Genomic DNA, 14968 nt, shown 5'->3' with positions numbered 1-14968 from the left:
AGAGTGCGACGCGCAACACTGCGCCAGCTTTGGTGGCGCGCTCACGCAGACACGACTGAACCTGTCGACTTCTCTTCTTCTTCTTCTTCTTCTTCTTAGGGGGTGAGTGAGGTCAGCCAGAGTTCTTGACACAGCTGCACTGCGCCGCTCAGCAAACCGCTCATTTCTTGCGCTCGTATATGATGGTCAATGACATCACGAAAGCTATTAACAAGCCTGACCTCGTGATCTTGTAGTTTTTTTGTACTCTCAAATGAGACACAATAAACGTATCACTATCACTATGGGATTGTTTTGCTTCACTGGTTTTGTGGAGTGGCGTTAGTGTCCCGATCGTGTCAGAGTACGGCAACTGAGAACACCATCCACACGTAACGGAGCGCTGAAACATCAACATCAGCGAACAAGCGATGCGAACAAATTGCACTCAAACGTTGCTATACTAGCGACTTCCTATGAGAAAGGCAACACTGCTTTTCGAATCCGCGTCCTGACAGGTCTACCATCACTAATGGGCAAATCACTCACCATACACAGGCTACTATCACTAGAAATGGACAAGAGAGTCTCAATGGACTCTCATTGAGTTCAGTCACGTCATATCACGATCCTATTTGGCATTTTTTTGTTGTTCAATGGCACGTTTTTTCTAGGACACCCAGTATACTACACGGGCAGGCGAGACCACTTTACTCCTCTAGTGTACAAAATAGCGCGTGGCATATTGTCACGTAACTCAACGTAACATGTACTTTGCAAAATTTTTCCACCTTTTTCTCTTGTTCCGATCAGTCCGCGTTAAAGCTAAGCCCGACCGAGGTGCTTATGGAAGCCACTTCAATACTACAGAAGCGCTACTTCAGACTTGAGTATACTCCCAAGAACATAATGAAACTAAGAATAATTTGAAAGCTAAATTATCCACACAGAAAGCAGAATCCGTCCGCAGAAAATGGTACCTTTTCATTTCAGCACTACACAAGCCAGTAGAGCATGCGGAAAACGCCATTTAAGTACTTTATGAGAAAAGCAATATCACGGTACTTCCAAACGTACCGAAACATAAACAAGCTCTTTCCTTCATTGAACTGTTCATTTTACGCTCAGCAACGTGCACGGTTTCTGAACCTTCATTCAGAGAAGCGTTCTCCAAAAGGGACATTTTTTCTTCGAATTCATTGGCGATTCCGGAGGACAGTTAAACACTTCGCCAAAGTGTTCAGAACTCATGAGAGGAACATTGCACCTTTCGTCAGAGCGAGGATGAGTCTTATCTGGAAGTGGCTCTCCACACCACATCAGGCACCAAGCCACGTAGAAGAGCTGGTCACTCGTCAACCCCTTCAGTTGTCCCAGACTCACAGGCGATTTTTTAAAAGCTTTCCTGTACACCTTCAGTATTGACCCTCTGCCCATCGTATCCGCTAGGTACTCGGCCGGGTAATCCGCGTAGTGTCTTGCCTTTGGGGCGTTCTCGATGCTGACGTTGTGACACTCAATGAGGTTAGCGTACGCTCGGTTACTGGCTTCAGAAAACCAGCCTGTTCTTTTTCCTGTACCGTCGTATTTTTTTCCAGTATTGTCGAAGCCGTGCATAATTTCGTGTGTCAGTATCCCGCCCAGCGTACCGTAGTTCAATGCAGGTGCTCCGCCATCAGTGAAAATTGGCCAGACCATTAAGCCTGGAGGAATATAAATCACGTTGCTTAGCGCATTGTACGCCGCGTTTGCCGAATACATCGGTATGAAGGCTATCAAGCGAGTCATGATGGACGCGCTGAGGACGTCTTTACTCCTCAACATATCAATAGCAGTGGACGTTTGATGCTCTATCACCTTAACGACGTTCGAAACGTAACTGTCTGTCATGTCTGGGACATTGCTCAAATATGCGTCAGCCGCTTTTTCCGATGAAATACCAAGAGGGTAACCGATACTCTTGTGTAACTGAGATATCTTTTTTAAGGCCCCCTTTCGTGTAGGACCGTCGAGCCAGTTCGATGTTCTGAATGACGTTTCGATCCCAAGCAGAATATTATTCGTCATCCGTTCTACAGTATCTACTGTTGACTGGTTTACCTTCTCTAACAACGTCTTCATCGGCGCTACAATCTTGAATAAATATAATTCGTGAGTTAGGCAGTTGTCGGCTATCTCACTGGCCTTCTCATTTGCCATGGTTACTCCAGATATATTGTAGAGGTACCACGTTGTTCTCCATGCAAAAAATGTTCGGATGTCTTCGGTGCTTATCAATGCTTTGCTGCCAAATAAATTATACAGTAGGTGTATATCGTTTAAAGTCATTTGAATTTGATATCTTCCGGGGAAGAGCGACTTTGACCATTTTTGTAGGCTCTTTTTCCACCGTTCGGATAGTCCCCGGTCTTTGCCGGCAAAATAATCGATGTTAGACATTCCAAATCTGTAACGTTTGTCTCCGTACGTCTGGATGCTGGAGACGACGTACACTTTGTCTTCCGCTTGTAGAACATGATCCATAACCTCGTCGTCGAGATTTAAACCTTCGAATACCCAATGTAACACCTTCTGATAAATTATTCTGCGTTCCGTTGCACTGCCAGGCTTAACCGAGCGAGACGAATCGAAATTAGGAGATACACGAACATCGAGGAAGATGTCGTTCTGGCTGCGAGACGGTGCTGGAGTCATGGTGTATATCGCCGAATGTCCTTCAAACAGAAACCTCACTTGGATATCAAGCGGTTCAAAATTCAATTCTTCTGTTAATGACAAGCCTAAATTTCCTAGAATTTGATATATTCCTGGCTTGCTTGATTGCGGATCTTCGAGACACGATTGATACAACTTGACTGCTTTCTGGAAGGCGCTCTGTCTTTGAGCCGGAGGAGAGGCGTTTTTGAACCACATCTCAATCGCTTGCATATTCTGGAGGGTCACGAAATATAGCAGGTTTGGTACCCCTTTGAAATGCTCCATAGCACCGGCGCAGACATAGGTAAAAAAAATTATCGCATGGATTCTTTGCCGTGTCGACAGACATACTGATCAGCCAGCGCATGTAGTTGCAGTCGTCGGTGCCACATAGTGTTTTTCTCTCATAGACCTCTTCGTCATCTTCTGGGGATGGAGTTGCACGAGTCATCAGTTCGTTGTCCTCTGTGTAATTCGCAGGTGTTCTATCCACAGGTGGTCGGTCTTTTCGATGGAAGATTATGATGGCGATACCAGCTCCAAGTGCCAGTGCTCCTATAGCGTAGAGTACTATTATGAATAGCCCTTGTTCGATAGCGCTTGTTCCTTCTTTTTTGTCTGCCACTGGCTCCTCTTCACGTTCAAACTCCTAGAAGGACACAAAAACACATTTGCTCGTCATTCCCAACAATCTGTGCCAAAACGTAAAGCACACTTCACCACATTCGCCTGGGCATCAGGGGAAGCTTGAAGGACAGGCCCCATAGAAATACATGTATTCGGCAGACAATCTTGCCTATAATTGTGTAATGAAGGACGGCAAAGTTCTCCCGGATATGAAGTGAAGGGTTCATGGTGACTATACCTTCACAAAATTTGATGGCGATAGCACCATTCGTCTTGGTTCCCCAATGACTATCGCTAACACATTGATCTCTATGGGGGAAAAGGTGACCTCTAGGGAACCTTAAGTCCCAGAATCCGCGAGAACTTTTTCATAACGCGAATAACGTGGGAGATATCGGCTGCAGAAGTAGCTCCCCTCACGTGCATGCATTCGACAACTTCAGTTCCGACATTCAGGGAACCGACATTCAGGGAACCGACAGTTCCGATGGTAGGTGGAAATTGTTTGGATGACAGGTACATTAGGATATGTAGACTTGAAATCTTGGAGAACTTTTTTACAGCGCGTGTCACGAAGGAGATACAGGCTATAGCAGTGGACCTCGCAACCTGATTTTGACAACTTGTGCGACATGACTACCGGAATCTATGGAAGCTGCTTGCGTGGCGTTATTCTGACATAATATGGCCGAGTGGTCAGTTAAAGTGGATCTTACTGTGGACTATTGTCCAAGAAAAGGCTGTTGTTGGTGGTCAACCATACGCTGCGGGCAATGCTGGATACACGGAATACACAAATAAATAGTTTTACGGGTACAACTGCATTTTTCGAGAGAGACAAGCGAGGTGCGGGTCGGTAGTTATTCACTACTTATCGGTCGATTTCTGTTGCTCGCCCCTCAGGGTCAGCGATACCATGGCGTCCACGAGCATGCGAAAATATCTGCGTTACTTGAACAACTTCAAGCATGAACAATGTGCTCCCGGTGCCGCGACGGTCACTGAGGGACAGTGTCTAAGTTGACGGTGTTGAAAGCCTTCGGTGACTTATCCAGCGTAACAACAAGTGTAGCGAGTGTTTCGATGTCCAAACACGCCGTTGTACGCGATACTGTCAAGTTGAAACGAAGACAACGGGACAGTTGACAAGATAAAAATTTGAAGCTTGTAACGTGTTAGCTAAGAAGTGTCTGCCACCTAAATCAGTAATATGCATCATTGCACTCCAGTATTCAGTACATTTGACCTAATTAGGTTGAGAGAAATCTACAAAGTGAGGAAAATGTCTTTTATTACTTCAAGTAGAAAGTTCAAGATTTCGGTCACACCGTTTCACTAATAAGTATGCGGTTTTCGGAAGTTATCCATAAAAATTTAACACTGCCGCTGACAATCGCCGCTCATCCGGCGTGCTGATTTTTCAGCTTCCAGCATGATAAGGCGAAAATAGCCTGCTGGTTTCCGCCAAGAGATAAGCTTGTGAAGGTGAAAAAGGCGATAGCACTGTGTTCTAGCTGCGGGCTCCTCTCTCACTGATGCTTCCTTTAGCCGATCGTGTGCCATCGCGCGAAGCCGGCAGCTGCGATGACAGAAAATCTGAAAGTGCATTGCTGAGAGGCGTGAGGTTTCAGGTGTGGAACATTGATAGTAAGAGAGTTGAAAGTCCTTGAAAAATGTTACTAAGTCTGCCAATTTATCCAGCGGAAATAAATAATTCGGCTGATAATAGCTTATGCACACCAGCGGTCTGTATCGCAAATAGAACTTGGCATCATGCAACCAGGTTACAACTTTTACCTCATGCATTCTTTTCTTTTCTATAAAATGCTAAGTTACAACTAGTGTACGGGCGTCCTCATCACCGTCAGGAATGAAACTAGTTTCAACTTATGTTAATTTAATACATCCTATTAACACAGACAACTGTCCTGTCGTACGCTCTTCAACGCACAGCGTTCTACACAGCACTCTGCATAACAGACATGGCATGAACTTCACAGGGAGGGTCATGAAAAGTCAAACTCCACCGCCTATACTTTCTGCTCGAGAATTGGAGCGATTCGGTGGCGGGTACGGATTGTATGCGCACGCCGTCCCCGGGAGGGACGTGAAGGCATGCGCCCGGTGTGTGAGGTTTCACGCACGCTAAAGAACCCTCCAGTGGGCGAAATTAATCCACAGACCGAGCACTATGGCGTCGCTCATGATCTCAGTTCTCACGCGACGTAAACCTGGAATTATTTTTATTAATAATTTTTTGACACTACTTTCGTGGCACCTTGAAAAAGTAACCTCGGGAAATCGCTTCCTAAAACGACCATCTATACACTATGAACGCATGTATACACCAAGCTTCATCCGTCGTCTCCCAAGCAGCAAAATGTACTGAAAGTCGAGTGCAATAGGGGTGGACGGGTAGGTGGAAGGCCTTGAACAGACTTGTGAAACTAAAGAACATTGATAAGACACATACCGTCCACCCCTATTGCACTCGACTTTCAGTACGTTGCGCTGCTTGGGCTTCTTCGCTTCTTCTTCGGCACCCGCTTCCGTTGTATCCAGTAACACACACTTACAAAAACAAAGAAATAAATAGTGATACTATTTTTAAATATTTTAAGCAGCAGTAACATTTTTACTTGAAAAGCTGCGACAAGCAGTCGGTATCAAATGTCTGTTTTCTTTTTTTTTTTTCCTGCCTTCTACTTTAGGAAGGTAAGCGGAATGCCAACAGCTTTCATTGCTACTATCAGTCTATCCTAAGGCCTAGCTACCCTGCACAGCCCGTGAGTGTATAGGTGACGCCAAATCAAGTTCCTGTCAGATTGTTGGTCATGTTTTCAAGTTATGTCTAAGCAAATTATGTAGATTTTATGTAGATGCAGACGTCAGACGACAGGCGGAATGTCAGTTACGAAACTGGCGCTTAGCTAAAGGACCTTTGGTGTCTGTGCAAGACGGCAGCTGAAATTACCTTTAGTGGAAACTGGCATCTGACGCAGTGTGAACTATATCTGAAACTAGCGGAGATTGCTAGCGGCCTTTAGAGCGCTAAAGGCGAAGCCTCGTCACCAGCGCGCTGGCAATTCAGACTTGTACGTATCTTGAGTACGTACTCAAAATACAGTTTTTTAAGTACGTTTCCGGTGTTTTGGTACTCTACTCAATACCTTTTGCGACAAGTATTTTTAAAGTATTTAAAATACTCTTTGCAGTATTTGCTACTCAGTACTCAAAAGACATTTGATCCTCGGCAAGCCGTATCCAGCACACTGCACACGGCAAGCCGTATTCCCCACCGTGTCCAGATTTTCAGCTGCCTTCTTCCTTTATTTTTTGTGGAATTCGTGCATCTGGCACAATACAGGCGGGTCCCACGCTTGGCCTTGCTTGTCAACAGAGGTGGGCACCCGCACGAGGGCGCGCGAGGATGAGGGTTTCCTCACCCTCACCTTACGATATTTGAGGTGAGGTGAGGGCCAGTTTTTCTGGTGATGTTTGAGGTGAGGTGAGGAAAATCTTCAAAATATTTTGAGGTGAGATGAGGTGAGAAAAACATTTTTAAAATTTTTGAGGTGAGGTGAGGAAAATTTTCAATTTTTCTAGGTCAGGTGAGGAAATTTTCCAAAAAATTTGAGGTGAGATGAGGTGAGGAAAACTTAAGGAACGCGCACTTTGTGAAAACTTTTTACGCGCGTACACGGGATATATTTCCTTCTTTTTGCAGCTTGCGTCTCTCACCTGGGCGGGGACTGTCCTCCTCTCTCACCGGTGATACGCGCAACTTTTACGCGTATAACAATCGTTCCACGAAGTATTTTCTGTGATTGATTAGGTCAAATCTGCCAGCTAAAAAAAAACGTTATATTGACTAAGCAATTTCACGAGTTCATTGGCAGTCACTCAAAGCCAACGCGACTTTACTGATGAAGATTCTTCAATCCCTGCGAATGTCACATCGAATACACAAATAGCTTGAAAAAATTGAGGTGAGGTGAGGAAAGGTCCCAAAAACTCATCTGAGGTGAGGTGAGGTGAGGAAAAATTTCAAACCATTTTTTGAGGTGAGGAAAAATTTAAAACAATTTTGAGGTGAGGTGAGGAAAAAATTTCAAAATTTTTTTGAGGTGAGGTGAGGAAAATTTTTCTCCCAGAAAACTGAGGTGAGGGCGAGGCTCGTGAGGACAAACGCCCACCTCTGCTTGTCAATAGCCCGACCCCTTCGTCAGAAAATGGTTACTATTCATATTGCAAGGTGAATCCCCCCGGGGATTAGGTACAAGAAAATCCCGGCATTTATCTCATTGGTCACCAAAGTAATAAACACGCGCCAGAAGCTGAAAGACCCGAGCTGACATACAGTAGGGATTACGAAGTTTTGAGTCAGAACATATCACGAAAGTTCACCAAACATTACTTAACACCAAGTACTTGGAAATAAAATATACTGATTGCTGGATAGGCTACATGGGGCTTGATCAGAATGAATTCTAACACTTGACAGCAAACCATAGCTTAAACTACACTGATTCGGACACAGGGGCCAACACAAACCAAACTGAGTCGCAGTGGAGGCCTCATCATAAATAACAGCGTGGGGTAGCATTTGCAAAGTTTCTATGCGCTGTGATTGCAGGCGCAACAATAAGGAGACATTTGATAAAACTTTGCACGACATTAGCGTAATATATACAGGTTTGGACTAAAATCATCACCTCAAGAGCACACCAAATTCGTTTTCTGATAGGCCATTCGTGACAAATGCCATCTTCCAGCAGGCTGTGATGAGTGCTCAGTGTTACGATATTTCTCACATTATGCAATATATCAACCACAATAACTCTTATTTTCCTTTTTCTGTGCTTTACTCACTGACAAGCTCTCCAGGTGCACATCGCTGATCCAACATAAATCTGCAACGCGTTAAACACAAAACCTGACCTGACCTAACCTTGGTGACAGTTGCACAGTCTAGGTGAACACAGCCTCCAACAGGCGAAATAAGTAAAAGCCTGGCCTGACCTAACCTTGATGACGGTTGTACAGTCTACGCGAACACAGCCTCCAATGGATGAAATACGCAAACACCTGGCCCCTGGGCTAACCTAACCTTGGTGACGGTTGCACAGTCTACGCGAACAAAGCCTCCAACGGGTGACATACGTAAAAACCTGGCCTGACCTAACCTCGGTGACGGTTTCACAGTCTCCGTGAACAGTGTCCAACAAGCGAAATATGTAAAATCATGGACCAAACCTTACACTGCAGTCACGGATGCTCTACATGAACAGTCTGTAATAGCGCACATTCCCCATTTTTCTTTTCATCTTAACACTTCCTCCACTGTCAAGACACCTGTATCTTGTGAAATGAAACGTTTTGAAAATCCTTTTGGATCCAGGTTTGCAAATCTCAAACACCTTTTCTGTCACCACTGCCTCACCTGTTTTGCTCCCCATGTGGCGTCAGTCACCACTTCTCCGCCTTACTAAAATGGCGGCCTCCACCTCTGTTAGGCTTAGCAAGGCCGCCGCTGTACAGGGTGTGTACAGAAAAACGTGACCGGAATTTTTTAATGTAACTCGTTGTCTACTTACCCGAGGAACTTCCGGTGGCGTACGATGGCGTATTTATGCGTGCGAAAGCTACAAAAAATTCTGGAAGCCATACTTAGCGTAAAAAAATAAACAGAGCGCGAAAACATCGACTTCCATGTATTAGAATAGGGCAGTCATGACAGTGCATGGTAGTGCATGGCGGTCTCAGGAGAGTTATGTGCAGGCACCGATGAGCATCCATGTGGGACATCGTTTCGATTTCTGCACCGATAGCTCCCCTAGCGGTACTTGAACACAACTGCCCTGCGTCCGCCATGTTGCCCTATTCTGATGCACGGAGGCCAAAGTTTTCGTTGCTCTGTCTATTTTCTAAGCTGAGTATGGCTTCCACGCTTCTTCTGCAGATTTCGCACGCATAAATGCACCATCGTGCGGCACCGGTAGTTCGTTAGTTAGGTAGACAACAAGGTATGTGCCTAAAGGCGGGTCATGTTTTTCTGCACACGGCCTGTAGATGAGCGCCTTCAAATGGTATTTTACAAACGCGCATAAACAATTTTCTTCCTGCACTTGTTCATAATCCTTGAATTTTCCTATCCGCTATATCACCCTCGTTCACTTCAAAGTGTTATTTAACTTTCAAACGCGCTGGCTAATTCTTAAAATCTATAAGCCTGTCTACGGAACTACACCCTAGGCCTCCATGTGAGCCCTTTTTTTTTAAAATCTCTTCACGGGAATCTCCCTTTATGCCACGGCGTTCGCAATATAACTCTCACTGCATGACGTTCACGAAGCTCTACACACAATCTGAGGCCCAAGAACTCACCGACATCACATCGGGGTTTGCCATGTTTGACCGGTGGCTCATAACGACGGCGCAGGTGACGGCGGGACAAGCGGCTTCTTCTTCTTCTTCTTCTTCTTCTTCTACCAATGAGGTAATGGCCGTGAGCCACTAAGGGAGATTGGCCAGGACAAAAGGGGCGTGAGATGTATGTTTATGTCTGTGCAGTAATGATGGGAACTAAGGCCAAGTCGGATCCAAGTATCTTATGACCTATATGACATGTGATGACTAATGCAGGAACTGGATATGCACGTATGTAGGAATATGCGTATGACGACTATGCAGGGCCAAAAGGATGGCTGTATGAATGTGTGTGTACGTGAGAGTGTATGAGTGTAGGAAGGAAGTGACTAGAAGCGGTTGGAGAGCGCGATGTAGGATGCAAGACCCGCTACCACAGCCCTATGACAGAGCGCAGTGTGTGATGCTCCGAGAGACAACACTGACGCCAATGAGAGTGGGGCTCCTAACAAGCGTAAGGGTGTCCAGATATGTCTGCGGCGTAATTGGCCGAGCTGAGAGCAGGTTAGCAAGAAGTGTTCAGTTGTTTCATCCTGGCCACAGTGGGAGCAAGCAGGGGACAAAGACCGTCCAGCACGGTGGAGGTAAAAATTTAGCGGCAGCGCCAGGCATCGAGCTCTCGTCACCAAGACTTCTGTCTGCCTTGAGCTGCAGAGGTTAGGGTTCCACGAAAAGACGAGGTGTTCATATGGCGGGCGTGGGGGGGCAGCTCGAGACAGACTTGTGAGCCGTCTGTACCTGGCAACAGAAGTACGAGCAAGTACTGGGAGGAGAGGAAGAATCTCTCCGGAGAGGGACATTTTAGCGAGGGTGTCAGCGATTTCGTTAAAGGTGAGTCCGCAGTGGCCAGGAATCCACGTGATTATGACGTTGCGAATATGAGGTGGGGCAAGCCGAGCCAAGATGGATACCAATGACTCTGAGGGAGCCCGGAAGCCTGACGGCGACGCCAAGGCTGAAATGACAGATAGGGAGTCCGACAGCAGGATAACTTGTTCGAAGGCGGGAGGAACCCTCCTAAGGGCAAGGGCCATAGCTAAGAACTCGCTGTCAAAGGGTGGGGTAAAGTCAGGGAGGCGAACCGGAAACTGGGAATCAAGTTGTGGGAAGTACAAGCCAGCTCCAGCGCGCTCCGCAGAAACCGACGCGTCCGTTGCAACAATCAAGTACTGCGCGTAGCGATTTAGGTGGTCCGTTAATGTCCTCTGTAGAGTGGTCAGTGGAAGCCGCTTGGCATCCGCATGAAATATCTCGGAGACTTGAATGAAGGCGGCATCCCGGTGAGGACCAAGTACACATACATCGGCCAAAGAGATCCTGAGTGGCGCGAGGAGCTGTTCGGCGAAAAGCAGCTGTGGTGTATTCCTACGGTGCCAACGGCGCGTTAGCCAAAGCCGAGTGTCTCTCATCGACTCGTTATTCTCCAACGCAATCGGGTGTTGTCTTTGCGAGAGGTAGCAACAGATAGTAAGAGACCGAAAGCGTTCTTTCAGTGAAGGTAGGCGGGCTTCAGAGAGGAGTGCGTCGTTTGCCGTATATTTAGGGAGACCTAAACAGAGCCGCAAGGCCCGCCTCTCTAAGATGTATAGTTTACTCAAGCGCCAGTCAGGCAGAGAAGAAAACAGAACACAGCCGAACTCTAATATAGGTCGGATGTACAGTTTATATATATACAGGAGGGCAGTCCTGCGCATACCAATGCGAGGGCTGCAGCAACGATGAAGTATGCAGAGAGCTTTCGACGCCTTAGCGCTCAGGTAGTCGATGTGTTGGGACCAGCACAGAGCCTCGTCATACCACACACCCAGGTATTTAAGCTGGCTCACCTGACGGACAGACTGGAGCCCCACCCTTAGATCAATAGAGATGGCCGCATCCAGCGGGAAGACGAGAATAGCAGACTTAGCCACATTGAGCGACAGATGGACAGAGTCTAGCCACGTGGACAAGGTGTTCATATAGGCTTGCAGCTTCGCATACAGCTCTGGCAAAGATGGTGCCGAAGCGAAGAACGCGATGTCGTCGGCATACGTTACAGTGAGGACTTCTGGGTCACAAGGGAGAGAGCTCATGAGAATGTTAAACAGTATGGGGGACAGGACCGAGCCCTGGGGGACACCTTTACTCTGGGGGTACGCTGAGGAGACAAATCGGCCGTCTGAACAGAAAAAGGTGCGACCCGAGAGAAAGTTCGCAATCCAAGTGAGCAGATACGGGGGAGTGGCGGTGTCTAGCAGCCTCTGGAGGAGCACAGCATGTATGACACTGTCATATGCTTTGGCGATGTCCAGGGCAACAAGTGCTGAAAGGTGTCTCATCTCCTTTGCAAGGCGAATCTGGCTCTCAATGTTCGTATGGGCGAGCCATATCGAGCAATGAGGGCGAAAGCCTATCTGGTGGGCAGCGAGAATGCCACGGGATACCACATGGGAGAGAAGTCGCCGATTGATGATACGTTCAACGGTCTTACAGAGCACAGATGTTAAGGCGATAGGCCTAATATTGTCTAGCGTAAGGCCATTGGAAGGGGCTTTCTTAACGATGACAATGCGCGCCACCTTCCAGGTAGCGGGAATCCATGCATATTGAAGAGATGTATTGACAAGATTCAGTAAAGCCGGCCGGTGGTTGGCCCACAGAGATTTCACTGTGGCAGCAGAAATTCCATCAGGTCCAGGGGCTGTTCCGGGCAAGGACTGCACCACAAATTCCAATTCATCGGCAGAGACATCGTGATAGCCCACACAAGAAGAGGGAAGGGCTGATCCGAGGGGCATCGCGTCGAAAAAACGCAATGAGAGACCCTTGGCAATTTCTTCAAGGCGCGCCTTAAAATCAGTGTCCGAGAGGACAGTGAGATCTGTGGAGACGGCAGACGAAGAGGAGCGAAGCAAGGCAATATGCCTATGAAGCGCTTTCCTACGGTTCGGTGCAGAAAGGAAGGTGTTGCGTCCAGAGTAAAACTCACGCTTTGCTGTAGCAACAGACCGCTTGAAGAGAGCTTTACAAAACTGGTAGTTCTTCCAGTTCACATAGCAGGTGTTGGCAAGCACTTGCTTCCATGCCGCCTTGCGGCGCCTATACGCTCTTGCACAGTCGTCGTTCCACCAAGGCGCACAAGGGGATGTAGTCCGCTTCGTAACGCAGAAGGAGGACTGCTGCAAGGACTGGGCGACAGAGGACAGTGTGTGAGATGCCCAGTCTACCGAAGAAAGGCTATCACATTGGGCCAAAAGAGCATCCAGCTTCTGACTCTGCAGTCGGCGGTTATTGAGGATCCGAGAGGAGGAGTTACGCGTGGCAGAGCAGGGGACCACGAATAGTATGGGGAGGTGGTCGCTGTTGGTAGATGAATCAATAGTCTTCCACGACGACATCTTGGATTGAGAGGAACACAAAGAAAGATCAATAGCAGATCGCGCCAGCCCACGGAGGAAGGTAGAAGAGCCATCATTAGCCACGCACAAATTCCGCTTACAAACCCAATTCCACAAGTCACGACCACGCGCATCTGTCTTAGATCCCCACATAACATGGTGAGAGTTGAAGTCACCACCTACAACAACCCTCCCAGATGCCTGAGTGACGGCAGAGTCAATAGAGCAGTCTGATAAGAAGCCCCGAGGGTAATAAGCGTTAATGACAGACAGGGCGTCATTCGGCAAGGACAAGTGGACCCCGAGAACTTCGCAGTCCGGCGACGTATGTGTGAAAAAAACAGAAGACGAATGAACCAAAGCAGTAGACACAAGAGTCAACAGGCCACCACCCTTACCCGCTGGCCTGTCTAAGCGGTAAGAATGAAAGCCACAAAGAGAGAAAGCACGGTCAGGGGTTAACCACGTTTCCTGGAGGAGAATCACGTCGGGAGAATAGGAAGAGACTAAGGCGGTAAGATCAGGAAGGGAAGCAAAAACGGAGTAGCAATTCCACTGAAGCACTTTAACACTATCCATCACAGAGTATGGAGCTTGCTACAACATCTGCAAGGACATCATTGTTCACATTCGGACGGCCACCCTTTCTGTTCCGCTTTCCTAGAGGGCTTTCAGACCCAGACCCAGTCTTAGAGGGAGAGGCACCGCGTTTGGAGAGAGCGGAAGTTGGAGTCATTTCAGTGTCTGTGTCAGGGGAAGGACAAACAGAGATAGGCGTACAGGCTACCGGGGAGGGGCGATGTGGAGGGGAGGGGCGATGTGGAGGAGATGGGCGCACTGTTGAAGGCGTTTGAATCTGCTCGCCCTCAGTGGCCGACGGCGTAGCAATGGGAGCAGCACGCGTCACGGACGAGACTACAGTTGAGACTACGTCCTGCAAAGCAGCAGACAAGGAGGCCAGGAGAGTGTTGATAGAGGAAATTTCATCTCTCAGTTTGGCAACAGCATTATCAACGGCAGAGTTAATCATTTTTTCCAGTCTGTCGGTAGCAGGACCTGTAGTCTGAGCCATGGTAGCGTAGGAGTTGCCACGGCTCTTCAAGATAGCAGCAGCGTCGCTGCGACAGCAGTGGCGAGAGTCCATGACCTCCAACACGGAAGCCTCGTGGCTACGTGCAGGGCAGCCTTGATAGTCAGAAAGGTGCGCACCACCGCACAAACAGCACTTCAAGAGCGAGCCTGGAGGACACTCGGACTCGTCATGGGAGTCAGCGCACCGACGGCAACGCACCCCAGACTTGCAGTGTTTTGTAACATGCCCGAAGCGGAAACAGCGTTTACACTGAAGTGGCCTACGCGTAAAGGGATCCACGCGAAAAATTAGTGGCCAAGACTTGATTTCGGAAGGTCGGTTATGACCAGCAAAGGTGACGATGACCGACTCTGTAGGAACACGGTCTCCGTTTACTGACCTGCTGCACCGGTAGACTTCTACTGCGCCCGTATGCGAGAAAAGATCGAGGACCTCTAGTGAAGAGAGTGCCACATCTACTCCCTTCACAATGCCTTTGACACATGTCAAATGAGGGGGGATAAAAGCCCTCGCTGGGCGTCCACCGAATGACGATATCCCGAGTAACGACCGGACAACAGCAACATTTGAGGATCGACAGACAAGCCCGTCGCCTCCATACTGGCGCACTTCAGAGATGTCCCTATAGTTATCTGTAATACCTTCAAGACATTGTGTGAGGAATTTGGGGTTCTTCGCGCAAATGGAAGAGCCACTCAAAGGTCGTAGGACAACAGGGATGGATACCAGTCCATTATCGAGAAAGTGTTCTAAGGGGAATGATAAA

The 14968-nt window shown here is 47.7% G+C and overlaps 2 protein-coding genes across 4 annotated transcripts in view; both read right to left on the bottom strand.

Moving 5' to 3' along the window:
- Positions 1-938: 938 nt before the first annotated feature.
- Positions 939-14968, bottom strand: part of LOC135374755 (neprilysin-1-like) — a 78752-nt gene continuing 64722 nt past the window's right edge. Inside the window, exons 1-2 of one of the 3 annotated variants that reach the window (XM_064607682.1) lie at positions 9691-9767; positions 939-3325 (exon numbers count right to left, since the gene is read on the bottom strand). In XM_064607682.1, coding sequence (XP_064463752.1) covers positions 1135-2961 — 1827 coding nt within the window. In that variant the 5' untranslated portion in view covers positions 2962-3325; positions 9691-9767 and the 3' untranslated portion in view covers positions 939-1134. Of the gene's footprint in view, positions 3326-4631; positions 4883-9690; positions 9768-14968 lie in introns of those variants that run through there. The other 2 variants (XR_010417108.1, XM_064607683.1) reach the window with 2 other exon arrangements.
- On the bottom strand, positions 10062-13109 carry LOC135374791 (uncharacterized). The gene has a single exon (XM_064607721.1). The coding sequence runs from the start codon at positions 13107-13109 to the stop codon at positions 10062-10064; it is 3048 nt and encodes a 1015-aa protein (XP_064463791.1).

This window comes from Ornithodoros turicata, unplaced genomic scaffold, assembly GCF_037126465.1.
Source record: "Ornithodoros turicata isolate Travis unplaced genomic scaffold, ASM3712646v1 ctg00000746.1, whole genome shotgun sequence".
NCBI classification, from domain to species: Eukaryota; Metazoa; Arthropoda; class Arachnida; order Ixodida; family Argasidae; genus Ornithodoros; species Ornithodoros turicata.
Note: the sequence above shows the minus strand (reverse complement) of the source record. Positions and strands in the feature narration are given on the sequence as shown.

Bases quoted from the DNA above. Each gene is read 5' to 3' on its own strand.
- LOC135374791 (XM_064607721.1), bottom strand. From the start codon at position 13,109: ATGTCGTCGTGGAAGACTATTGATTCATCTACCAACAGCGACCACCTC.